The sequence below is a fragment of the Rattus norvegicus genome, chromosome 1 (assembly GCF_021556685.1).
Source record: "Rattus norvegicus strain SHRSP/BbbUtx chromosome 1, alternate assembly SHRSP_T2T, whole genome shotgun sequence".
In the NCBI taxonomy this organism is placed as follows: Eukaryota; Metazoa; Chordata; class Mammalia; order Rodentia; family Muridae; genus Rattus; species Rattus norvegicus.
Window position 1 is genome coordinate 91,476,695 of NC_141534.1, and position 27,143 is coordinate 91,503,837.

General features: G+C 51.8%; 1 protein-coding gene across 1 annotated transcript; it reads left to right on the plus strand.

Annotated features, from left to right (window-relative positions):
• The first annotated feature begins 1,779 nt into the window (after positions 1-1,779).
• Phldb3 (pleckstrin homology-like domain, family B, member 3) lies at positions 1,780-20,236 on the plus strand. Its single transcript, NM_001395091.1, has 16 exons — positions 1,780-1,845; positions 2,063-2,511; positions 3,493-3,672; positions 3,868-4,005; positions 7,656-7,784; positions 8,686-8,844; positions 10,247-10,357; positions 10,479-10,562; positions 11,243-11,356; positions 15,126-15,225; positions 15,369-15,459; positions 15,542-15,629; positions 16,098-16,154; positions 17,641-17,848; positions 18,442-18,527; positions 19,785-20,236. Exons 2-16 carry the CDS (start codon positions 2,281-2,283, stop codon positions 19,917-19,919), a joined length of 1,911 nt encoding a protein of 636 aa, NP_001382020.1. The 5' UTR covers positions 1,780-1,845; positions 2,063-2,280; the 3' UTR covers positions 19,920-20,236.
• The last annotated feature ends 6,907 nt before the right edge of the window (positions 20,237-27,143 follow it).

A 27,143-nucleotide genomic window follows, 5' to 3' on the forward strand; every position in this document is an offset into this window, starting at 1 on the left:
TTCAGAAGTTCAAGGTTATTCTGCATAGGGAGTCGGAGGCTACCCTGGGCTAAGCAAGACCCTATCTTAAAAAAAAAAAAAAAAAAAAGGAGGGGCTGGGGATTTAGCTCAGTGGTAGAGCGCTTGCCTAGCAAGTGCAAGGCCCTGGGTTCGGTCCCCAGCTCCGAAAAAAAGAACCAAAAAAAAAAAAAAGTGGGGGGCAGGAGGGAGTGTCTGGAGAGATGGTTCAGTGGTTAAGAGCGCTGGCAGAGGACCTGGGTTCAGTTCCCAGCCCCCACATGGTGGCTCACAAGCATCTGCATCTCCAGTTCCAGGGGACCTGGCCTCTGTAGTTACCAGGTATGCACAGACATACATTCAGGCTAGGCAGCCATAAACATAAAAGGGGAGGAGAAGACACAGCTAGCCGTGACCAGGGCTATGGGGGCAGGAATGAATGTCTAAGGTATGGGGCGGGTGGAAGTAGCTAGCAGGTGCACACTTCGATGTAGGGGAGGTATTCTCACAGCTTTGCATCACAGCACGTAATCCTGTGTGAGCCCCTCCCGCTGGGAGTCCCTGGCCAAATGAGCCCCTCTCCACCCCTCAGCTTCCAGATCTGTATAATGGAAACAATAACAGTGTGTTTCAATGAACGGATAGATCCAGATGTCTGACCCCCTGGCACCCAGCTCACATGACCAACTCCCCTGCCCCTATCATTTCTATTGTCCCTCCTGGCTTGCAAAACAGGTATGAATACAGATTTCAAGAGACAAAGCAGGTAGTGTGGGTTATTGAGAAGGCTGAGAGGGTAGGGCTCTTGCCGACAAGATGACTTGAGTTCCATGCCTAAATCCCATGGTGGAAGGCAACACTTTCCCAAAGTTGTCCTATGACCTCCGTACATGGGGGTGGGGTGGGGGTGGTACTTAATATGCCTGAACTATCTTTCACATACACAAATAAAAATAAACAAAAGCCATTTAGAATGACTGTAGATCCTGGGTCTATTTGTTTCCTTCAGCCTCAGTTCCCACAACTGTAAAACCGAGACGGTCGAGATCTTTTTTCTATGGGCTGTGGTGTGGTATGACACAGAGGTGTGTCAAATGTTTTTACACAGCTCCTGACGACTAACAGTCGGGTTTGGCATACTAGATATTTTCCTGTTTCTGCCCGGAGAGGAAAGGGTCTGATTGTGACCTTTAACCTCTGCACTCCACCCCATAGTAAACTCTGTGCGCGTGGGGCACATTCTGTCTCTGGGCAGATCGCTGACTCAGTCCGGGATACCCCCTCCCCTTGTCCAGCTCCCTAAACCGGTCAGGGCCCTTCCAAAGGGCTTATTAGAGGGGCGAGGCCCCCATCTTCATTCCTATCTTCCTTTGAGGATTTCCTGGGTCTCAGCCTTAGGGAGGCTGTTGTATGCAGGTGGCTAAGAAGCCCAACCCTCCGGGGGCACGGGAATGGGGGTACGGGAGGCTGAGTGGGAGGTCTGGGCGCTGGGCTCTCGCTGGGTGGGGCTGGAGGGGCCGGGATGGCTGGGTGCCTGGGCTGCGGGCGGGGCAGGCTGCTGGTTCCCTCCTCCCAGGAGAGCTGTCGGACCTGTTGTCCCCCCTCCACTTCCGGGCTGCTGGGGAGGGGGACGGGGCGGCCTCTTTTTCCTCCCTCCCTCCAGCCACCTGTTTAGCCGCAGAAGCAGCAGTGCCCCACGCAGAGCCAGGAAGGAGGCTGGCGATCTATGAGGATCTCCCGGGAAGGAACGGAGGCGTTGGGGGCCCAAGCGCATCCGGAGAGGTAGACATTGCGAGTCCCGAGTTCTGGATCCTGGGGTGAGGAGCCTTGGACGCTGCTGCCTTACAGGTAGATCGGGATCCAACTGTGGAGCTCCAGGGAGGAGGGCCGGGCTAGTCCCGAGGGGTTGGAGGAGATGGGGTCTCTTGGAGGCAATCCGGGAAACTGGGGAGGGCTGAAGAAGGGGTTCAGGGATGACACCTACAGCAAAGGGAAGGCTCAGTGTGCGACGCCCCAGCACGGGGAGCGCTGGGACCCCGGATTCAAATTCTCTTCCCACCTCTAGGTGTGTGTGTGTGTGTGTCACCTTCGGAGCCGACACCCTCGCCCCAATCACGAGCGGGTCCCTAGGAAATCCACGCCCTCGGAATGTTCGGAGCCAGTCTCTGAACCTTTGGGTTCCGCCCCCTGGGCACGCTCGCGGCGCTCTAGGGCACGCCCACAAACATCGGACCACGCCCCGAAGCCCTGGCCACGCCCACCCCACAGGAATCCGAAGCGGCCATGGGGACACCCAGCACCCTAGAGGAGGGCTCCTTGCCGCCTCAGGTTCCGGAATGCGCGGTCGAGGTCCAGCCTCAAGGGGTCGTGCAGCCTCAGGGGCACCCCGAGAATCCCCAAGAGCACAAGGAGCCCGAGGTCCCAGCGGAGCTTCCAAGCTGCCAAGAAGCTGGGCGGCAGGAGGAAGAGGAAGAAGTGGAAGAAGGTAGCAGCACCGAGAGCTGCCGCGAAGAGGTGAGGGATGAGCCCCCTCCCCCCGGGAGGGGTGTCTAAACGGACAGACAGACACCCAAGAAGACATAGAAGAACATATGGAGAGAGACTAGACAGAGACCCAGAGTCAAGGAGAGATTATCAATAGACAATCAGAAACACCCAGTTAGACAAAGTTGGATTTGAAGTCAGAGAGACTCGGGTTGAAGCAGAGAAACTGGGTACTACAGAGACACAGGGAGTGAGACATAGACCCCAAAGAGAGACACAGGGAAGACACACAGACCTGGGGGGTGGGGGGAAGAAGTGAGGAGATAGAAGAGTCGGGGGAGGGGGGCAAGGAGAGAGATCCAGGAACTCTGAAAAAGAGATGCCAAGAGGTTGAAACTCAGGAAGAGGTGAGCTCATCGAGTAGAAAGGCACTTGCTGCCAAGTCCGATGACCGGGTTTGATCCCCAGGACCCATATTGATGTAAGGCAAGAATTCTCGGACTCCCACTGGCATTTCAGGTATAAAAAAAGAAGGAAGGAAAGAAAGGAAGAAATGAAGGAAGAAAAAGAAAGGAAGGAAGAAATGGAGGAAGGAAAAAGAAAAGGAAAGGAAGGGAAAGGAAAGGAAAAAGAAAAGGAGGGGTTGGGGATTTAGCTCAGTGGTAGAGCGCTTACCTAGCAAGCTCAAGGCCCTGAGTTCGGTCCTCAGCTCCGGGGGAAAAAAAAAGAAAAGGAAAGGAGGGAAGAAATGGAGGAAGAAAGAGAAAAAAGGAAAAGAAAGAAAGAAAGGAAAGGAAAGGAAGCTCTACAGTTCAGCTTCGGAGCATGGTGGCTTTGTAGGGTTCCGAACTTGCCGCCTTCCCCTCTTCACGCTCTTCCATTTGGACCCAAATGGAGTAGTTTAAGGCATCTCGTGACCCCCAGAGGCACTGCTGGGTTGGGACCAGACCTGTTTGGTGACTATAGGGGGGGGGCGAGACTTCGTACTTCTCACACCCTCTCTAATTTCAGCCCGAGGCTACGCTGGCCGCACAGATTCCAGCCACACCTTCCCCATGCCTTCCTGGGGAAGAGCTGCGGGGGGCGGCGCGGCGGCTGCGAGGACAGCAGCTGGAGGCACTAACACGCGTGGCTCTGATGGAGCAGCGGGTGAAGGAGTTACAGCGTCAGAAGAAGGAATTGAGGATCGAGGTGAGGATGGGGAGTTCTTGGGAAATCAGCCCGTGAGGGAACCTGCTCCAGAGGGACACCCAGTCCAGTCTAAGCCGTAGGATCTCCTTTGATAAGCAAGTGCTCAAGGCCTGGGGTTTCTTCCAAACTTCCCGTCTCCCAGCCCTGGCCTCCACTGACTGCTGCACCCAAACTCTTGCTTTGCTTTCTCTGCAGATGGAGGTGGAAGTGGCCCTGCTCCGGGGTGAGCTGGCGGGAGAACGAGTGGCCGCTCGGCGGGAGGAAGAGCAGCTGCGGGAGTTGCTGGGTCAGCGGGTAGAGTCCCAGCAGAGCAGCCAAGAACAGCGGGAACAGGTTGGTGTGACCAGCGACTTCATCATCACATTCCTTTCTTCCTGGCTTGGGCTTCCCGGCTGGAATATCCCCTGGTCAGACCTAATGGTTGCTCTTGTTCTTCAGAGAGATGGGTTCCTGTTCCTCATTTTCCTCTTTCCTAGGCTTGATTTGGATGCCTGACTACTGAGGTCTCTTTCTTGGCTGTCCCATTTAATTTCACAGTTTAATGGTGTACTAGGAAACACTTCAAACCCTTAAAAATTAAATACTCAGTTGGGCTGGGCTCTTGTGCTCCTCAGCTTTAGTAACGATTCATTTAATATTCTTTCATCTCACCCAGTTCTCCCCTGTCTTAATATCCCTGGGTACTAGGAATCTAAATCAAGCATGCAAGGCTGAGCCACGCCCCCAGCCCCTCACTGGGGGATTCTAGGCAGGGACTCTACCACTGAGCCACGCCCCCAGCCCCTCATTGGGGGATTCTAGGCAGGGGCTCTACCACTGAGCCACACCCCCAGCCCTTCATTGGGGGATTCTACTCAAAGGCTGGGGGATCTACCACTGAGCCACATCCTCACCTTGTTGCAAGTTTTAAATGCTCATCGTAGAAGTCTTATTATCTGTAAATCTTTTAGCAGGTCCACAGAAAAATGAGAACTCTCTCTCTCTCTCTCTCTCTGTGTGTGTGTGTGTGTGTGTGTGTGTGTGTGTGTTATTTGAGACTTGTTTTCCCGAAGTAGCCCTGATTGGCCTCAAACCCATGTTTCTCTTGTCTCAGCTTCCTGAGTGCTGGGGTTAAAGGTGTGCATCAGGCTGGCGTGTCGTAATTGCTTATCTCAAGTCTTGTTTTGTCTCTAACGGCCTAGTGGGCCTCCCCTACTTGTCTGATTGCTTATTGCTTGTTGAAGAACTAGGTCTTCTGGGTGATACTTTATGGTTGTTTTGTTTTGTGCTGTGTTTTCGAGCTGGTGTCTTATTATGTAGCCCTGGCTGGCCTTGCTATGTAGACCAGGCTAGACTCAAACCGTTGGAAATACCTGGTTCTGCCTCTTAAGACCTTTTTTGTTGCTCTTAAGACCTGATTAGTCTACTTCTGCCTCCCAAGTGCTGGGATTAAAGGCTTTGTGCCACCACTGTCCAGCGTTTTAAGGCCTTTAAAAATTATTACTTATTTATTTGGGGTGTGTGTGTGTGTGTGTGTGTGTGTGTGTGTGTGTGTTCATGACATGCATGTGCATGGTCTCTGACCCCAGAAGAAGAAGAATTCAGAACCCCAGGGGCTGGAGTTACTGATTGCCTGCTGCCTGACATGTCTGCCAGAGGCAAGCTCAGCTCCTTTGCAAGAGCGGAAGTGCATGCTCTAACCTGTCCGGCACCATTGTTTTGTTTTTGAGATAGTATCTCAGATAGCCTGATAGTATCTCAGATAGCCCAGGCTGGCCTTAAACTCAGTATGTAGCTGAGGATGACCTTGAGCTCCCGATTTTTCTGCTTCTATCTCCCAAGTCCTGGGATTTCGGGCAACACAGGTCCAGCTGAATTCTGTGTTATTCTTATAGCAAAAGCAGCTGGTACTGCCTCCTCTTCTTCCCCCTCCCTCCCCCCCCTTCCCCTCCCCCCTCTCCCTCTTCCTTCTCCTCCTCTTCCTCCTCCACCCTACCCAGGGTCTGTAGCCCAGACTGGTGTTGAACCTGTTGTATTTGAGGATGACTTTGAACTCCTGGTCCCTTGGCCTTCACCACCCAAGTCCTGGAATTTCAGGCCTGCGTGTTAACTCCCAGCCAGGATCTGAGTCTGTAGTTCGTAGCCAGGATGTGGCTGACCATGTGCCTGCGGGGCCAGTCAGTGCCCCCTCTGTTCTCTGGGAAGACATGGTCGCGTGGCCGTAGAGGCGTGGCAAGCTTACAGCGTGCTTTATGCCTTCCCACTGAGTCTAAGGGACCTCAGCTCTGAGTGTTCAGACCTCAGTGAGTCACCCTGATCTTAAGACTCTTTTATCTAAAATGTTGACATCCCTCCAGGTCACGGCTTGGATCAGCCTGAGACAGTCAGTGCTACAGCTCTGTTGTCAGCTATGTCTCTGTCTGTCTGTCCAGGAGCTGCGACCCATCACCCTGAGCCCTGATTTCTCTTGAGGTCTGGTTCTGTTTGTTTAGGATTCTAGGTTCTAGTCATTTTATTTTCCCCTCAGACCCAGAAATCTGAGCCCTGAGCCTTTCTTCCCTCAGACTTATGGCTCCAGCTCCCCCCCCCCCCCCAGCCCGCCCCAACTCAGACCCAGAGTCTAAGCCCAGCTCTCCTCCCTCAGATTCACTGGCCCAGCATTAGCCTTTCCTCCCTAAGACCTAGGACTCCAGGCCCCAGCTTTCCTCCCTCAGACTCAGGGGTCCAAGGCCCTCCTCCCTCAGACCTAGGGTCCAGGTTACAGCTGTTCTCCCTCAGACTATGTCTGCCCCCTACCTACCATATCTAGAACTATCCTGAGAATCCCTCTTCTCCATAGTGTGACCTTGGTGTCCCTTCTGTCATCACACCATAATCCTGCCCCTTCCCCTGTATGACCCTGTCTGCCCCCTTTGAGACCAACACTCGCCATGCTCCCTCCTTCCCAGCTGTCTTCTCTTCTTACTTCTTTTCTATTCACATTTCCCAGGCCTGGCTCAGGCTTGCACCTTCATTGCTGAATGGAAGTTATTCTGAATATGGAGATCCGCTCGCTTTACCATGACTCCACATTAACCCCAATGATAACACTTGACCAAACAAAACATGAGCTATACATACGACATTCTCCATGTCATCCCCTACTACAGCATCAGATACTCTTGGGCTGGGGGCGTGGCTTAGCCCTAGAGCCCCTGCCTAGAATCCCCCAGTGAGGGGCTGGGGGCGTGGCTCAGTGGTAGAGCCCCTGCCTAGAATCCCCCACTGTGGCTCACAGTGCAGCACTGGTATATCATACAGAAGATTCAATCCACTCGGCTGCAAAAAGCCTTAATTAATCAACAGTAATCATGAAGAGGAGGGAAGAAGTGGAGTCCATGCTGCAGGTCCCATGTTGCATGTTTCTTTTTTCTTTTTTTTTTTTTTTCCCCTCGGGGCTGGGGACCGAACCCAGGACCTTGCGCTTGCTAGGAAAGTGCTCTACCACTGAGCCAAATCCCCAGCCCCATGTTGCATGTTTCTGCCCTCACAGTCCCCAGCTGAAACAGCTTTGTGCTGTGCTGGAGGGCAGGGCCTGAGGCTGACCTACCTTAGCTCTCCATTCTCACACAGCACAACTGTGCTTTTACATTGATGCCTTCGTTTGTCCCTCCCTCTGACACCCCTCTCTCCTTTCCACCCCTCTGGCTTCTCCTTCCTTCTTCCTGTTCGCCCCTCCCTCCCTCCCTCCCTTCCTTTAAAAGGTCTGGCTCTGTGACCCAGGCTAGTCTTGAACCTGCTACTCTCCTGCCTCCATCTATCAAGTGCTGGGTTTATAGGCGCATGCCGCCTTCTCTGGCTGTCTCTTGTTTCTTATACTGTTTCCTTGGTAACTCCTCTAGGGCAGGGCCATAAAGCAGACCTGGGGGTCTTGCTGTGAGGAGCAGGCATCCCAGCAAGGCCTGGGTCCTGGTTGGGTCGTTTCCTTGCCTCAGTTCAGGTCCACAGCCTGCTTGTTCTCTCAGGAGCAGAGGCAGCTGAGCCAGGAGCGGGATCATGTGGAAAATCTTCGCCAGAGACTTAGGGAGGCCCAAGGACATCTTGATTCACAGCCAGAGGACCAGAGAGAGAGGCTCTCACAAGGGGTACAAGAGGTGAGGACTCTTCAGACCTGCTTAGAAATGGATTCCATGTCTGTCTTTCACTAGGACCCCAAAATCTTGGCCCAGCCCTCCTCCCTCAGATGTGGGGTTCTGTTCCCCAGTCCTCCTCCCTCAGATGTGGGGTTCTAGGCCCAGCCCTCTTCCCTCAGATGTGAGGTTCTGTGTCTCAGCCCTCCTCCCTCAGATGTGAGGTTCTGTGTCTCAGCCCTCCTCCCTCAGATGCGGGGGTTCTAGGTCCCAGTCCTCCTCCCTCAGATGCGGGGTTCTATGCCCCAGCCCTCCTCCCTCAGATGTGGAGTTCTGTTCCCCAGTCCTCTTCCCTCAGATGCGGGGTTCTATGCCCCAGTCCTCCTCCCTCAGATGCGGGGTTCTATGCCCCAGCCCTCCTCCCTCAGATGTGGGGTTCTATGCCCTAGCCTTCCTCCCTCAGATGTGGGGTTCTAGGTCCCAGCCCTCTTCCCTCAGATGTGAGGTTCTGTGTCCCAGTCCTCCTCCCTCAGATGTGAGGTTCTGTGTCCCAGCCCTCCTCCCTCAGATGTGGGGTTCTGTGTCTCAGCCCTCCTCCCTCAGATGTGAGGTTCTATGCCCCAGTCCTCCTCCCTCAGATGCGGGGTTCTATGCCCTAGCCCTCCTCCCTCAGATGCGGGGTTCTATGCCCTAGCCCTCCTCCCTCAGATGCGGGGTTCTATGCCCTAGCCCTCCTCCCTCAGATGCGGGGTTCTATGCCCTAGCCCTCCTCCCTTGAGTCCATGGGTCCAGGCCCCAGTCCTTCTGACCCAGCAGTGCTGACCTGTCTTCTCCCTCAGGTCTAGGGGCCTGGGTTAAGCCCACCAGCTCACTCCTTCCTCAGTCTAGGGATCCAGTCTCCAGTCCCTTGTGTCCCCCCACTCAGATCAGAGAGCAGCTGGATGCAGCCCAGCGTACCTATGAGGATCTGGAGTTCCAGCAGCTGGAGCGTGAGAGCCGCGTGGAGGAAGAACGGGAAAGCCCTGATGTCCCAGCTCCAGACTCCAAGGTCCGGGAACTTCAGGCCAGTGTGGCTCAGCACAAGGTGAGTTCCCCAGACCAGCCCTGCCTCCTTCTCCGTCCCTCCCTCTCCCCCATTTCCGTGGTAGTTCTGGAAATTCACTGTGTGTCAGACACAGTGATGACCATCCACGAGCCACCGACCAACTCCTATGTGTTAGAGCATGAGTGCCACTGTATTCATGGAAGTCAGAGAGCAGGAGTCCATTCTTTCCTTCCACTATATTCCCTGGGATCGAACTCATATTGTGAGGTTTGACAGCAAGCACCTTTACCTTCTGAGCCCTCTCGCTGGCCCCGGCCACTCATTCATTGTCAGTTTTATGTTCAGAGTTTGGCCCTGCCCTGTGGGGACAAGTTTAGCTATACAGCTCAGGTTCCCTCCCAGCCGTTTGTGGTTAAACAGTCCTGACTGGGGTCTCCCTCTCACACTTCTTCCGGTAGATTGTTGTTCTTTTCCTTCCCTTGGTTTCTGTCTGCATGGCACCCAGGCTGCCTGGATCCAGCTGTGTAGCCGAGGATGACTTTAAACTTGTAATCCTCCTGCCTCAGCCTTGGGAGTGATGGGACTGCAAATGTGCTCCATCACATCCTGTTTATGTTGAGGGTGGGACCCAAGGCTTTGAACTTCCCAGGCAAGCACTCTGCCAACTGTGCCACAGGCTAGCCCGAAGACTCACTATGTAGCCCAGGCTGGCCTCATATCTGAGGCAATTCTGCCTCAGGCTCTTGGGTGTTGTAATTCCAGATATGGCTTCCCTTTCTCCGTTTATTATTATTATTACTACTACTATTATTATTTTTATACTATTATTAGGGTTTTTGTTTTGTTTTGTTTTTCAATTTTTTGAGATAGCAGTTCTCTGTGTAGCCTTGGCTATCCCAGACTCACTTTGTAGACCAGGCTGGCCTCAGATTTGCCTGCCTCTGCCTCTCACATGCTGGAATCAAAGTCGTGCACCACCATTCCCAGCTTAAGGTTTATTTTTATTTATTTACTTTAACTATGTGCGTATGAGGCTGGATGCAAGTGTGTGTGTATGTGCGTGTATGTGTGTGTGTGTGTGTGTGTGTGTGTGTGTGTGCATCTGTGTGCGTGGGTGCACGCAGGAGTCCATGAGGGCCATAAAGGAGTGTCAGATCCATCCCTTGGAGCTGGAGAAGTTTCCTGTTGTGGGTGCTGGGAACCGAACTGGAGTCCTCTGCGAGACACTTAACTTCTGCACCACTCTGATCTTGATGAATTTCTGGGTCTCCCTTGGCTTCTGTCACTAACCCTAGATGTCTTCTGGGCCCTGGCCTCCAAAAACCGAAAGAGCGCTCTCCCTCCCCAGTTCCTGAGGTATCTGGGGTGGGGATGGGGATACAGGGCACCTGTGGGAGGGTATCCTGGAATCGTGAGTGACCACAGTGGGGGTCCCCTGCAGCGCCGCATCCTGGTCTTGGAGGAACAGCTCAGGTCTCTGGGGGAGCAGATGGCTGCAGAGAGCTGGGGACTGAGCAGGAAGAAGGAGGAGGCTGTTCAGGCTCTTACTCAGGTGCGTTCCTCCCCGAGACCTGCCCCACCCCCTCACCTTCCAGGTAGCCCCCAGAGTCAGATGCTCAATGGGTGTGGCCCTTCTGCTGAGACATCGCCACCTGTCCCTCTCCCTCTCCTAGGAAAGGAGCCGCCTGTTTGAGCTCAATTGCCTTCAGGGAACATGTGGTGGGGACTTCTCTGAGCCTGACCAAGCACTCACCAAGGTAGGGGATTTCCTGGACCTGCTGGTCCTCCTCCTTCCCTGAGGGCCTGGGTCCCAAACTCTTCCAGGAGCCGGGAGTGTGAGCTTTTGGCCTCTCCTCCCTCAGACTGGAGTCTAGGCCTAGCTCTTCTCCCTCAAGTCTATGCCTCAGACCTCTTCCCTCAGACTTCAGACAAGGAGTCAAGGCCCTAGCTCCCTCAAGACCGGGGTATTGGGGGGGGGGGTGTCTGGAGGAAAGTTTGAAGTGCCAGCCAAAGAACTGGCTTTCAATGCCCACAGCCATGGCTCATGCTGGGAGATTGAACGGTGAGGACTATATTCTGGTTCTCTTGTGATCAGACCTTTGCTTTTCCATCTGAGAAATGGACTGGTACTGGCAGTCTGGGGCTAGAGCATTTGTGAACTGTCAGTGCTGTGTGTGTGTGTGTGTAGGTGTGTCCTGAAACCAAGCTCTACTGTGCATGCATGTGTGATCCATGCATGCCAGTGCCCAAAGAGGCCAGAAGAGGGCACTGGATCCCCTGGGCCTGGAGTTACAGATGGTTCTGAGCCTCCATATGGTTGCTCAGAATCAAACCTGGGTTCTCTAGAAGAGCAGCCAATGCTCTTAACCACTCAGCCACCTCCCCAGCTCTCCACCCCAACCCCCGACTTTCTGTAACCATTGCTCTCTCTTCCCAGCTGCTGTTCACACAGAAGACAGACCGCCAGCTGCTGGTGCTGCAGGACCCCATTGCGCATGCGGCCGCCAGCTCCACCTCTTCGTGTCTCTTCTCAGTGCACAGCTCCCTGCAGGTGCTGCCCCCCTCTGTTTGCGCATGTGCACATTGGGGAGGGAGGGGCTGGCAGCAGAGGTGCATCAGGAACCTCCGCTGGTGCGCTCTGCCTAGGGATGAGGGGATGGGAGGATAGATGGGGACACAGCTCACGGGATATTAGATGACACGAATTTATTCTTATCATTAATCTTTTTTTGCCTAACACCACGTCTCCCATGCAAGATGGGAGCCTGTAACCTAAGAGTGAAATTTACGAGTGACCAACTGGCTACTTTAATGAGGTCTTCTCTCTCTACCCATCACGGCCCAGCACTCTGCCTCAGTGTCATATATAGATATCCGTACCACATGCGTTCTGATGTCCTCAGAGGCCGGGAGAGGGCGTCAGGTCTCCTAGAACTGGAGTTACAGAGGGTTGTGAGGCACCAGCTGGGCATCAAATACCAAACCCGGGTCCTACGGAAGAGCAGCCAGTGCTCTTAACCACTAAGCCATCTCTACAGTCCTGTTGATCACTTTAAAAACTATTCGTGGGGCTGGGGATTTAGCTCAGTGGTAGAGCGCTTACCTAGGAAGCGCAAGGCCCTGGGTTCGGTCCCCAGCTCCGAAAAAAAAGAACCAAAAAAAAAACAAAAACAAAAAAAAAAACTATTCGTATCGCTTCTCAGCCTTTTGGTTAAGATCAAGTGTAAAAAATATTTGTCGGCGACTTGTTTTCCCTTTTGAGAGGTGTACTCAATTCACTGGCCTATTCTTGTTCGGCAGATTTGGGTTTCCTCGGTGTATTTGTGTGTGTGTGCGTGCATGTGTGTGCGTGCGTGTGTGTGTGTGTAGAATCCATCTGAGGTCCTGCTGGAGCGATAGCCTCGGTTCTGTTCTGTGTCCGCCTCTTCACTCTGCTGTCCTTGCCTGCTATACAAAGGCTTTTTAACTCTACAAAACCCGGTTTCTCAGTCCTCAGAATTATTCCCTGTGCTGTCTGAATCCTTTTCAGAAAGTTCTTGTCTATGCCTCTGTCTTGAATATTTTCCTCTAGCAGTCCTAGTGGCTAAGGTTTTATTTTAGATTGGTTTGTCTTATTTATGTGTATGAGTGTTCTGCCTGTGTTTCTGTGTGTGCTGTGCATGCAGTACCGGGGGTGGCCAGAAGAGGGTGTCGTATCTCCTGGAACTGGAATCGTAGATGGTTGTGAGCCACTATGTGGTTGCTGAGAATTGAACCTAGGTCCTCTGGAAGAGCAGCTGGTTCTCTTAACTGCCGAGCCATCTCTCTAGCCCTTTATTTGTGAGGGTCTCACTCTGTAGCCCAGGCTGGTGTCCTGCTTGCACGTCCTTCCACATACTGGAAAACGTCTTTCATGTGTGTTTGGTGGTGCGTGCTTGTAATCCCAGCACTCAGGAGGCAAAGGAAGGAGGGTAGACCCTGGCCAGCCTTGGCTACACGGAGAGATGCTGTCTTAAAATAATAAAACTAAAGCCAGAGGAGGTGACAGGCGCCTGTAATTCCAGCACTTAGGTAGTGGAGGGAGGAGGATTGTGAATTGGAGGGTAGCCTGAGCTATAGCAAAATTTAGGGTCAGCCTAGGCTACACAACAAGATCCTATCTCTGAATGGATAAGTAAATAAATAAAAACTAAAATTAAAAAAGCAAATAATCTCTAGATAGCTCTTTAAAATAAATGAACTCAGCAGATTGTATTTACTTATTTTTTAAAGATTGATTTATTTCATGTATATGAGAGCTCTATCTGCATGGTCAGAAAAGGGCATCGGATCCCATTACAGATGGATGTGAGTCACCATGTGGTTGCTGGGAATTGAACTCAGGACCTCTGGAAGAGCAGCCTGTGCTTTTCACCACTGAGCCATCTCTCCAGCTCTCTAGATGACTCTTAATCTCCAATGGGAGGCCACACTCTGCCAGTAGCCACCATGTTGTTTTGTTTTGTCAATTTCTGTCAATGGTGTATTGGGTCTGGGGAGCCATGACCAGCTATATGAAATAGGGTGGATAATAAACTTTATAACAAATATTGGCCACTAAAAAAAAATTTTTTTTTTGAGACAGGCTCTCATGTAGCCCCAGGCTAGCTTCAAATGTACTGAATTGCTCCTGAGTGCTAGGATTAGAGGCGTGTACCACCATGCTCAATTACATGTGATGCTGGGGGGGTCAAGCCCATGGCTTTGTTGGGCCAGCACTCTACTGAGAAACATCCCCAGTCCTTTAATTATTTTCTGATGCTGGGAGTTAAAATTAGGGCCTCAGCCGGGACAGTTAGCTGGTGGCTTTCCTAGGCTGTACTCCGGACTCTCTGGCATCCACATGTGCTCGGATCTCCACATGTGCTGAGTCTGAGGTGAGCTGAGGCACAGCATTATGGTAGGAGGGCGTGACAGAGCAGGGGCTGTTCACCTCATGTCAACTGAGACGCAGAGAGCATAAGAGTGGTTGGGGGCAAGAGGAACCTGCCCAGGAGATACCCCAAGAAACCTACTCTCCGGAGAGACCCTCTCTCTCTCTTTTTTTTTTTTTTTTTTTTTTTTTTGGTTCTTTTTTTCGGAGCTGGGGACCGAACCCAGGGCCTTGTGCTTCCTAGGTAAGCGCTCTACCACTGAGCTAAATCCCCAGCCCCGAGACCCTCTCTCTTGCTGGTACGTGTGTTCCTGTTCATGTGTGTGTAGATGCCAGAGTCAACCTCTGCTATTGTTCCTAAGGAGCTGTCTCTCTTGTTTGCTTTTAAAGATTTATTTCTAGCCGGGTGTGGCAGTGCACGCCTTTAATCCCAGCACTCCAGAGACAGGCAGGAGGAACTCTGTGAGTCTGAGGCCATCCTGGTCTACTTGGAGAGCTCCCGGCCTCTGGAAGTGTTGTGTGTATTCTTAGCCATCACTCAGTGCCCCTGACCCTTTTAAAATATTTTTTTTGGTTCTTTTTTTCGGAGCTGGGGACCGAACCCAGGGCCTTGCGCCTCCTAGGTAAGCGCTCTACCACTGAGCTAAATCCCCAGCCCCAAAATATTTTTTTTTTTAATGTACGTGTGTCTGTGCGGCTGGTGGGTTTGTACACATGAGTGCATTACCCACAGGGACCAGAAGAGGGCGCTTGAGCCCCTGAAAGTGGAGTTACTGGTGGTGGTGAGCTGCCAGATGTAGATGCTGGGAACCGAAATTGGGTCGTTTGTGGGAACAGTAATTGTTCTTCTGACTCGTCTCTCCAGGCCCCATCTCTGTTTTTTGAGGCAGGCTCTCTCACTGGGTTCTGAGGCTTATAGATCGGGCCAGGCCAGTAATAGCCAGGGATCCATCTGTTCTACCTCCCTAGAGGCGTTACTGCCACACCGGATTTTCTTTCTCACATTTGTCTATTTATTGACAGGGGTGGGGGTGGGGAGTGCAATGCATGATTAGGCATACCCTGAACATCACCGAACAGCCGGTGGGAATCATCTATCTTATTCTTAGACTTGGCGTCCTGGGCTTGCGCTGTCTTGCTGGACAATGACTTCCTACATGGATGGATGTCTGGTGCTTAGGTTTACATGGAAAACTCTTTCTGACCCATGTCACCAGCGTTCGCTACACAGGGCCAGTCTTGTAGTTGGCACCGCCTCCAAGTGATGCCGTCCAATCAAGAGTGCACTCACGGGTTAATTGACTGATAGAGTTGGAGACTTTTCCATCCACTCAGCCCCCAGAGGCACAGCTGTCAGTGAGCGAAGCCATTATTCTAAGCACCTCTGGGGGACGCTTACCTTACAAACACAACCTTTGTGTGTTTTCAGGGGTCTATTGGTCTCCAGAGGACGGGAAGCCTGCCCCGGAGGAGGGGAGACAGAGCCAGCCAGAGGGGATCCTCCCGACCTTTGTCTGTCCACTGTACAGGTGAGGACACTTCTGTTTTCCCCCTGCCCTTGTCCTCAGCCATCCTGCAGCGGAGGATGGAAAAACAGCTTGGTGTGGGCTGGAGAAGTAGAGGGATGAAGGAGGAAACGTCTGGCCTCCACATCCCGTGCCCTCTTCCTCAGGACCCCTGGAGGCCTCTGCTCTTACACAAGCTGTGGGGACCCCTGGGAGACACCCTCTCTATCAGCTGCTCAACTGTGGCCCTGGGAATAGGTGAGACGTGAGAGGGAGTAGGGAGAGGGAGAAGGAGGCCAGCCAACGTAACCATCATATAATCTCTGCTTTGTCCACCTAGAAACCCTGTGCTTCACCCAGACATCGCACATATGGAGCGACTCCTGAAGCAGGCTGTGGCTGAGAGGGAACGGCTGCTCAAGGCCAGGGTGAGACCGCAGGCCCTGCTCCTTAAAAAGGGGCGTTTGACCCTAACCCACTTTTTTACATGCACGACTACAAACCCAGCCCTCCTCCCTCAGACTCAGGGCTCCATGTCCCAGTCCTCCTCCCTCAGACTCAGGGCTCCATGTCCCAGTCCTCCTCCCTCAGACTCAGGGCTCCATGTCCCAGCCCTCCTCCCTCAGACTCAGGGCTCCATGTCCCAGTCCTCCTCCCTCAGACCCAGGACTCCAGGCCCTAGCCCTCTTCCCTCAGATACAGGGGTCTAGCCCCAACCCTCTTCCATTAGACCCAGGAGTCCAGAACCCAACCCTCCTCCTCCCTCAGACCCAGGGCTCCAAGGCCTCCACTCTCCTCCTTCAGATACAGGGTCCAGCCCCGCCCCACCCCCTTATTCATATATTTCTCTGTCTTACATGTTGGATTCCCATTGATTCTCCCTCATGAATCCACAGGAAGGGATGAAAAGGAGCCAAGAAAGTTCCACAGACCCTGCAGTTCCCGCCATCATGGTTAGTCCCCTCTGTCCTCCCTGGGTGCCTTTGCCTTTTATTAAATGCCACTGTCTCCTGCCCTCCGACCAAAAGGGTCCTGAAGTTAAGTCCAGAGGTCCCGTTCCTACTCCTGTTTCACTCCCCCATGCCCAAGGTCTTTGCTTAGGTTACTGACTGCATCTCTTTGTTCTTTTTAACTATTTATTTACTATTTCTGTAAGTCGTGTATAGCTAGGCAGGTGAGCACATGCCACGGTGCACATGTGGAGGTCAGAGGACTTGTGGAAGTCATTTCTCTACTTCTGCTACGTGGGTCCCAGGGATCGAACTCAGGCCATCAGGGTTGGTGGCAAGCGCCATTTCCCAGCGGCATGATCGCCCCATCCCCTTGTTCTTGTCTTTCTGTATGGTTGGCTTGTTTTGGAGCCCTGTGTGTTCATCCCAAGCTGCACCCTGAGCTACCATCCCAGGTCTTCTCCTGTCCATACGCCGGTAACTATTTCAGCCGTTATTAATATGAAGAGCAAACATTTGTGGCAGTTTAAACATTTTTTTTCTTTTCTTTTTTTCGGAGCTGGGGACCGAACCCAGGGTCTTGTGCTTGCTAGGCAAGCGCTCTACCACTGAGCTAAATCCCCAACCCCTGTTTAAACATTTCAATTATAGAAAAACTTCGTGGCACCAGGGACCGAGTTCCGTCCCCAGCACTACATAAGCCAGTAGTGTCCGCTTTATGCCTGTGATCCCAGCACTTGGGAGGCAGAAGCAGGGAGACCAGAAACTCAAAGATTGTCTTCCACGACAGAGCTAGCATGGGCTGAGAGAGACCCCCGCAGGAAGGGCGTTGTATCCTTCACGGTTGCTCTGCACAAACCTGTCCTCATTAAAAATGCAGAACCAGTCACATCATTTATTAAACAGCCCCTGCTGAGTACATTGTGTGACCCAGCTGTGCTTGTGTGTACAGACCAGCATGGTTCTGAGACTGGTGCCTCCATGATCAACGGCTGGCTGATGGGGAGGGTGCTGAGGGAACTGGGCCTCTCGGGTGGGCGGAGTCCATGAAAGTGGCTCACTTAGGAAGGAGGGTAAGGGCCACTGTCCCGGTCCTGCCTCACAAACTTTGTGACTTCGATGTGACTCTTCTGTAAAACGGAGACTTTCTTTGGTTTTGATTTGGCCTTTGAGATGCCCTTTGTAGCCCCCCTTCGAACTCACTCTGGAGCCGGGGGTAACGTTGAACTTCCGATCCTCCTATTGCTACTTTTTTAGTGCTGAGATGACAGGCACACACACATTCTGTTTTCCTGCTTTTTATCAGTGTCTGTAGCCCTCAAAGTCATGACGGTCGTGCCTCAGCCTCCCCGGTGAGCCACACATGCCTGGCTTCACGATGGTGGGTGTTAGTACCTTTGCAAAGGCTGCATGGAGCTGGCTGGCTAGGCTGCAGTCCCTCTCTTTGCTCCTGGCTCCTGGTCAATGACCCCTTCTCTGTGTTCTGCAGGCCCCACCACACCCTCCTGGTCCCCAGGACCTGGACCTCGCACAGCACCTGGAACGCTGGGGCCACAATCCGGAAAGCTGCCCCCACTTGAGGGTGTCCGGGGGCTACTGTCGTGGGCCCCTGGTGAAGATGGGCGGCCGTATCAAAACGTGGAGGAAACGCTGGTTTTGCTTTGACCGGCAGGCGCGCCGTCTGGCTTACTACGCCGGTAAGCTGGGAGACCAGGCATCCAGGAGGCTTCAAGCCTGGGGTTGGAAAATCAAGACAGCCCCCCTCCACCCCCACTTCCCTGCTGCCAGGGGACCCAAGGGTTAGGCTCCCAACCCCTTCCATACACTCAAGTCTAGGTTAAAGTCCTTCTGTCTCATAACACAACTCCCAACCACTTCCTCCCTAAGCCACCCAGAATCCCCCCAGCCTCTACTCACCATAGTAGTAGAAGATTCCAAACTCCTCTGTGTTAACAGGAATTTGAAACAGTTCTGGCTCCAGATGGGAGCCTAGACCGGTCAGTGTCCCACCCACTCGATCACCCAGAGCCCTGGCCATCCTTTCTTTCCAGAGGGACCCAGGTGCTCCAGGACTTCTGTCCCTGAACCCATTTCCAAGTTTCTGTAGTCTCTACACCTGTGTGTCTCCCATCTAACATAGAAATCCACCTCCCTCCTGCCTTAGGGTTATCACATTGTCATAATCTATATTACAGCCCAATGACCCCAGTACACACACACACACACACACACACACACACACACACACCTGTCTCTAACTAGATCTGTTTCCTCCCTCTCTTCCCACCAGACAAGGAAGAGAGCAAGCTCAAAGGTGTCATCTATTTCCAGGCCATTGAAGAAGTGTACTGTGACCACTTACGCTGTGCCTCCAAGGTGACTCCCTGCTCAGTGCCATGATGCCCTCCCACTGAGCACCTATGGCTAAGCCTCAGCCTCAGCCCATCTCTAGGTCACCCTGGGGAGAGCCCACTCTTGCTCTACTCACAGTCCAGCACTGGAGCGTAACTAGAGCTCAGAGCCTGGGGCTGCACTGTACACTCAGTCTGTAGAGAGCTTGCCTAGCATGCACAGAGTCCTGAGTTCAAGCCCCCAGCATCGTAGACACTGGGCACAGTGGTATACAGCTGGAACTTCAGCTCCAGGAGGGCAGGGGCGGGTGAGTGAGTGTGAAGCCAGCCTAGAAAACATACTGAGCTCCAGAACGGTCAGGGCTCCGTGGAGATCCTGGAGTGAGGAGAGAAGGGTGGTGTCAGATTCTGGTTTAGCACATGCTTGTGGGTCTGAAGCTGGAGGCCCGGATTATAAGGGAGACAAAGTGTAAGGGCAGAAAGAAATGTTGGCAGCTGATATTAGAATCCTCTTTGGAAAGGAGTCAACCATGGTTGGTTGGTTTTCTTTTCCCTTATTTAATTAATTATTTATTTATTTATTTATTTATTTATTTATTTATTTTTGAATCAGGGGTCCTCTGTGTGACCCTGGCTGTCCTGGAACTGGCATTACAGATGCCCGTGAGCACCATGTGGGTACTGGGAACTGAACCTTAGTTCTCCAAGAGCCGCCAGTGCTCCCAACTGCCCATCCAGCTCTCCAGCCCCCAGCTATGGCTGAATTGGAGTCACAGTTGATTTAAAAAAACAAAAATTCAAGTCTTAGTCTTTTCTTCCAAAAAAAAAAAACCCCCAAAAAACCAAACATAATAACACAACAACAATAACAACAAACGCTCAAAACGGCACATTCCAACCCCTTCCCTCGGGACTTAAAACAAAATGGATAGAAGAAGGGGTTTACCCATTTGGTGGTCAGTATATAGGCTCCAGCTGGGAATGGTGTAATCTCAGCCCTCAGGAGGCTGAGCAGCAAGCCTGAGGCTAGCCTGAGATACGAAGTCAAACCCACTCTCAAAAAAGAGAGGCTGGAGAAAGACGAAAATAAAAATTAAAAAGCCAGGTATGGTGGCACACACCATTATCCCCACACTGAGGTGGCCGACACATTTTGATATCTGAGGCCAGCTTGGACGAGTTCTATGGCAGTCAGTGAAGAAAAGGGAGCAGGCATTCTAGCCGGGTTTAGGAAGACAATCGTAGACATTGATCCAACCACCCTCCCCCTTGCTTATTCCAGAGCCCCAACCCCCTCCTGACCTTCTGTGTCAAGACCTACGAACGCCTTTTCTATATGGTGGCCCCCAACCCAGAAGCCATGCGAATTTGGATGGTCGTCATCGGGACAGCTGCGGACGAAAACCACGCCCCCTGACCCCCTAGCGGTCCCGCCCTCTGAGAAAGGAGGTTCCCCCGAGCTGCGCCCCTAGACGCACCTTCCGGCCTTTGAGGCCCCGCCCACTTCAGGAAACTCTCGGCCCCGCCCCTTTGGCCTTCTCCAGGGCGCTGCAGCCGCTCAGCCGCTCCAGCTCAGCGGGCCTGAGCCACGGAGGTCTGGGCTGCAGGTGGCTTCCAGGCGGCATCGCCAGGCCCTGGGGGCCCCGCTTGGGGGCAGGAGGAAGATTACAGGGGCGGAAGGAACTATTTATTGGTGCTCCTCCGATACCGAATTAAACGTGGTGAAAAAACAGGGTTGCTGGTGTGGATTCCAACGCTGAAGTCCTGAGGCCCCTCTGCCCTTAGGCACAACTTCTGAGCCAAGGGTTTCCCTAACGATAGAGACTTCTCACCCCTAAGGTCATGCATGGACGGGAGAAGAGATGGGCAGACATCTGCGATTTAGAGTTTTTAGTATGTAGATTTATCTGCCTTCGTGCATTTTGACTTCGAGCAGACTCTAGAAACGTCTGTGCGCCCTCCTTCCTGAATTTTCTTTCGGGTTTCCCCCTCTGCCCTCTTCCCTGTGTAAGGTTTTAAGTTCAGTGGCCCCACCTGAGAGCCCCCTACTTCGATTCCCAGATGACCAAGCGCTTTCCTTTGAGTCCTCCCATCATGCCCTGTTGTTCCCAGTGACACCTGTCATTCCATGAGAGTGAGACAGAAGGGAGAGGGGCCTTTGCCACCTCTGGGTCATTACTTACTCAATTTGTTTAGGTAGTTAGCCCATCTCTGGTTCCTAACTTATATGAGGCATGTTCCCTCTTCCAGGAAGCCCTCCCTGGTTGCCTTGGCTGAGTCACACAGTTCTGCTTGCCTGTCCTTATTGCAGTCTGACTGTTCTGTCCTGGTCTTAACTGCCCTGGTCATTCCTGGCAACAGATCTCTAGGCTGTCTCATGACTAGTGTGCCTTTGGCAGGATGGAAAGGTCTGGGTACCAACTGCCTTTAACACTTGAATCAGTTTGTGAGAAAATGATTCTGAGGATGATGGCAGCTGCTGAACAAGGACATCAGAAAACTCTTGGGCTGTTGTCTCTCGTCATCACTTAGGTCTCATCTGGGGTGCCCCCTCAGCTGGTCCTCGGGCAGAATCAGATGCCTGTGAAGCAGTCAGCTTTAAGAAGTCTGGTGGTCAGAGTAGCCCATGAGTCTGGGGAGAGCGTCTGGCTACCTTTAGGCTCAATTCTTAATTTAGATTTCAGTTTGTGTTTTGTAAGTCAAACGTGGGGAACAATGGAATGGAGCAAGCTTCCCAGATAAGGCCCCAGGCACATTGAGGCTTGCATCATGGCTGCCTCTGACAGAGACCTCTGTTTATGTGAGAACCCCTCTCTGTATCCTAGGCAAGTGAGGAGAACCGGGCAATCCCAGTGAGTGAGGAGTTGGGGGGGAAATAGTTCAACACGGGGACCTGGCCTAGCAGGCACCAGGCTCCTAGTTCCTTCTTCAATACAGCAAAAGTAAAGATCGAAAGAAAACAAACATAAACAACAAGCAAGAAAACAAATAAATAAATATGCAAATCAACCACAGGGCCTCCTGCTCCCTGAGTCCTGGCCAGGCTCAGGTCAGCAGCCCAAATCCAGGCAGGCCCGAGCAGGAGTTGACTCCGCACCCTGGGTCCCACTCCCTCCCAAGATGCTTGCTCTTCTGGTCTGACCAGTTGGGGTTCCTCCCCTGAAACTCTCCCACACTCCACTCTGCTCCAGGGCCTGTGGGGCCTCCTGAGCCTAAAACAGAAGTATCACCCGTCAGCTACTCACTAGGACTTCTGTCTCTCCTCAAGTTTGCAGACCTATTGGACAAAAGGAGTCCTCCAGAGAGAGAGGGGGTGGGGGAATTACCTGGAGTTGCACAGCAAGATTAAAATTTCGGACTGTCCGGTTCCAGACTCCATCCCCTGCTCACTCTGTCACCCTTCTCCTTTAGGATAAAAAGGGCACCTTGAGCCAGACTTGGTGGTGCCCATCTTTAACCCCAGCACCCGGGAGGCAGAGCCAGGCAGATCTCTGTGAGTTCAAGGCCAGCCTGGTCTACATAGTGACTGCCAGGCTCAGCAGGGCCGTAAAGCAGGACCCTGTTTAAAAAAAAAAAAATCCGTTTAAAAGATACCTTGGCGTCTCAGAGAGAGAAGAGCATTAGTTCTGGGTCACACAGCAAAGATGTGGGCCTGGCATCCTGAGGTGGGGGCAGTGCAGCCGAGCCAGTTTTGAATGAGATCACAAGCATTGCTCTCTCACTTTCTCTCTCTGAGTCTTCCCCAGATGACAGGTGACCCCACCTAGGTGACTGGGGTGCTTGTCATTGTTGGGAACAGAGGTGCTGGGTAGGGGCCAGGTGGCAGATATCACTCTGAGCACAGCTGTCTAACCTTCCACTGTCATCAACCTGGCCAGCTGGGGCTGACTGCCCCTCTACTGGCCTGTGGAGAACAGTAGCTTTCTCTCTGGGACTCAGTTTCCCCCTCTGAGGAATGGCTACTGTGTTACTCCTCTGAACAGGCTGCTTATAACAGGACTTGTACATACTCTCTCTCTTTTACAAAGTGAACTCTCTTTATTATTGTGTGTGCATCTGGGCACACGCTTGGGTCAGAGGACAATGCGTTCTCTCCCACAATGTGGGTCCTGGGGACCAAACTCAGGTTGTCAGGGTTGGTAGAGAGCTCTTTTACCCTCTAATCTATCTGGAAGGCCCACCATTTTGTAGCCCAGACTGGCCTTGAATGTGCAATTCTCTTGCTTCAGCCTCCTGAGTGCGGGGATTCTGGGCCTGCATCATGCCACAACATCCCGCCCGGAAGGCAGCCAGCACCAAAGACCTAGGAGCTATAAATAATCAACACAAACGTTAGACAATAATATCACAATCTAAGACTTTCACAGCACCGAGAACTGCTTGAAGCTTTTCACACACATCTGACATTGGTCCCAGAGCAGCCTCTGAGGTAAGCTTACCACTAAGGTCTCCAGTAAGCAGATGGGAGACGTGGAGACCCAGGGTCAGGTGATTCCCACACACATCTGGAACCTCAGTTTTGGGAGGTAGAAGAAGGAGGATTATTGGGGCCTGCTGGCTGCCAGTTTCATTCTGGATTCAGCAAAAGACTCTGCCTAGAAGGAATACGGTGGAGAGTGATGTGGAGCAGAACATGGGACATGCCCTCTGACCTCCACAGTACGAGCATGGGTGTGTTCACCTGCAGATAGGTGTGTGCATGCATCCTTCGTGTGTGTCCACACACACATACACATACATATATACATATACATACATACACACTCATACACACATACACATACATACACACATATGCACACACACATAACACAGGCATTCACATATATACACAAACATACATACACATACATGAACATATACACACACATACACAGACATATACACATACACAGATACACACATGCACAAACATACACGTACACACATGCATACACATACACACCCATACATACACACAAACAGGTAAAAAGAGATCTGGTGATGTAACTTCAGGGTAGAGCATTTGCCAAGTAAGTGTGAAGACTACCTGGGGTTTTATACCCAGAGTCAAAAACAAAACAAAAACAACCTTGCATCACAAAATAAATGAAATAAAATAAAATAAAACCAAGCAACCAAATAAACAAAACAGCAAACCCCAGAAGAGACTCTGACAGTGACAAGTGACATTAAAGTGGGATGTGACAGCTGAGCTCACATCCCACTTCTGCTACTCTCAAGCCTCTCCCAGGCTCGATTTCCTCTTCTGTGAAATGGGCTCCATCCCTTTGCAGAGCTGTTCTGGCCTAAGAAACGCTGCAGACAGAGCTAGTGTTCCATGACAACAGAAGCTTCCCTCAAGACTAATGGGAACCACGCAGGCTGCTGTTCTGAATAGTTTCTGGCAAAGCAAAGGCGTGATTTTTGGGTATCCTTATCGTTCGTGTCACAGTTATTATTCATGTTAGAGTTTATAACAAAAAAGATCAGAAAATGGAATTAGAAACCTCCAGCTTACCCTCCCCTTTTTCTTTACTACGCTGGAGATTGAATCCAGGAAATCATGAATGATAAGCAAGAGATTTACTGCTAAGGCACGTCCCCAGCCCCTCACTGGGGGATTCTAGGCAGGGGCTCTACCACTGAGCCACGCCCCCAGCCCCTCACTGGGGGATTCTAGGCAGGGGCTCTGTCACTGAGCCACGCCCCCAGCCCCTCACTGGGGGATTCTAGGTGGGGGCTCTACTACTGAGCCACGCCCCAGCCTCTCACTGGATTCTAGGCAAGCTCTGTATTGCTGAGCTACAGGAAGCTGAACCACACCTTGGGGCTTCCCTCCCATTTGATTCATCAGTAATCCCTCCTAGTTTTTCCTCTTGCAAATGTTTTGGGTTCTTTTTTCCCTCTTTCTCCAGTGTCTCATGTAGCTCAGGCTGACCTAGAACTTGCTATACACCTGATGAAGGCCTCGAACTCTGCATTTACCATGTGCTGGGATTCTAGGCTGGATCGCCACTCCTGGCTAAGAAGACACATTTGTAAAGATGTGGATTTCTGAGTGGTGGTTTGGGTGGCAGTTCCAGGAAACGGGGTTTTGCTCTGCACTGGACCTGTCACAGAACAAAGACAGAGTTAGAGTCTTTATAAATGTGATTTATGCGGCAGGAAGAGCGAAGCTAGGCTTAGACAGTGATTTACAGTAACAGGATAACCTGAACCCCAGCATGTGGTCTTGTGGAGTCACGTGGTGATGGGCGTATCGATGTTGTTTGTTCCTGTGTACCGGCAGAGTCGTGTGGGTGGTCGTGTTTTTGTATAGATCATTCATGGTCACAGGTGACCCTGGCCTAGGTCAGAGTGCTGTAAGATTATTTGAGTCCACTACAAACCTACAAACCGCCTGGCTCTTATAGTAACAGGGACAAGTCCTGACGGTTACCATTGGTTCCTTTCTCCTCCTCTCCGTGCCCTCGCATTCCAGAGAGTATCCCGTATAGCCCAGGCTGGTCTCAAATTTCCTATAGGACTGAGGATAAACTTTACATCCTTCGGCCTCCACCTCTGTTGTATTTATTTTTTTCTTCAAGCTCTGGGGATAGGATCAGGGCTTCATCCACACCAGGCAAACCATCAAACTTCCCTTTTTCATTTGGAAGACTGCCCAGTGACCCCAGTCTTCCTGCGCCCTTTATCAAGCCTGGGGAGGAGTTTGAAATAGGGTCTCACTATGTAGCTCAGGCTGGCTTCAAACTCAATACAATCCTGTCTGAGCTTCCTAAGTCTAGAATTTTAAGCAGGAGCCATTATACCCAGCCCTCCCTTCCTCCCTCTCCCTCCCTGCCCTCCATTCTTGTTTTTATCACTCTTGATTTCTCTGCAGGTTCATTGTCTAGGGTCTGTGATTCTGTCTCATTACATTTATTTATTTATTCATTACTTGGAGTTGTGGTACAGATATGTGGAAGGCAGAAGATACTTCTTAGGAATCAATTCTTGTGTCTCTCTTTCTACCATGTGGGTTCCAGGGATCCAACTCGGGCCCTCAGGTTGGAGACAGGCGTTTTTACATGCGAACCATGTCACACACACACACACACACACACACACACACACACACCCATATACAGTCTCTCTATGCAGCCCAGACTCCGGTCAAACTTAGGTTCTGTCTTGGCCTCCTACGTGCTGAACTACAGGGAAGCCCTGGCTCAGCTTCCCAATGTACAACCAGTGAAGATCTAAGTATGCGGCCGGCGATGCTGTAGATTGTACATCACAGGCACACACACAAGGCCACCCTCCCTAGAAGGAAATGGAAGAGGCATCTTCCAGGACAAGACTCTCTGAGAGGGAACCTCTATTCGTTTTCTAAACTGACCCATTTCTGTGGGTTAGATTGGACTGTTTCAGAACTCCACATAAAAGTCACACTGTGCGCTGCCTTGCTTCTGGTTTCATCGAGTCATTGTTTTAAAGATCCATCTATGTAGCTGTATACACCATCCACTGAAACCTTCCATTGCTAAGCGACAGTGCATGGGGTGGAGGGACCACTCGTGGTTTTATTACTCAATTAATTAATTATTTATTGAATCAGGCGATGTTGGGGATGGACCCCAGGGCTTCGTTCATGCTGAGTGAGTGCTTTACCACTAAGCCTTAAGTACTACCATCTCTCACTGAGGGAATCTAGGCAGGGGCTCTACCACTGAGCCACGCCCCCAGCCCCTCACTGGGGGATTCTAGGCAGGGGCTCTACCACTGAGCCACGCCCCCAGCCCCTCACTGGGGGATTCTAGGCAGGACTCCACTGCTGACCCCTAATGCACTATCCGAACTCTCCAACCACTATTTTTTTTTTTAATTTAAAGGACTTATTAGAGTGCCCAGCACACATGATAGTTGTGCAAGACTTGTTTTCATTTTTTATTCATTTTTTGAGACTTTCAGCCATGTTTGCAATGTATTTTGATCTATATACCTTTCTTATCACCTCTCGATAGATACCCGATATTATTTCCCAGCTTAATCATATTGAAAAGTCTACTTCTCAATTTCAGCTCGACGTGTAGCCCTTTATCCGTATTCCTCCACAGCCTTAATCTCTTGTAAGTCATAACCCACTTGTTTGTTTTGGCTTTTTGAGATAAGATCTCTTTCTGTAGTTCAGTGAGACCTGGAATCACCATGCCTCAAACTCATGGCAATCCTCCTGCCTCAGCTCCATGAGTGCTGTGATTACAGGCATGAGTCACCACGCCTGACTTGTAAATAACAGTTTTCCCAATTATTTAATTAATATCTGTATCTGCCATCAGACTGGGAGCTCTGCGAAGACAGACAGTAGTTCTGCCCCAGGGTCGCCAGTCCCCGAGCGAAGGCAGGCAGGCGGGCACACCGCAAAAGCTCAGGCCCCTAGCAGACCCTGAATGTCCCTGTCTCTCTTTGAACCCTGGTACTTCCTCTGCCTCTGAAACCCACACATACTTTTATCCAGGGGACTGGAGGGAACCTCTACTCCCGCCCTTTCCCTTCTTGGCAAAGGCACAGGGCAGGGGCCGCTCTCCCTGTGGGTGACGCACCTAGAGGCGGGCCCGCCCCACAGCGGACGCTGAGTTGGCCTGGTTGGGCAAGGCCAGGGTTGCCCCGGGGTAGGTTA

Excerpts from the sequence above, each read along its gene's own strand:
- Phldb3 (NM_001395091.1), top strand. The coding sequence starts at position 2,281 with ATGGGGACACCCAGCACCCTAGAGGAGGGCTCCTTGCCGCCTCAGGTT. Across the intron at positions 11,357-15,125 it reads CAGTGCACAGCTCCCTGCAG|GGGTCTATTGGTCTCCAGAG; the intron begins GTGCTGCCCCCC and ends GTGTGTTTTCAG. Across the intron at positions 18,528-19,784 it reads ACTTACGCTGTGCCTCCAAG|AGCCCCAACCCCCTCCTGAC; the intron begins GTGACTCCCTGC and ends TGCTTATTCCAG.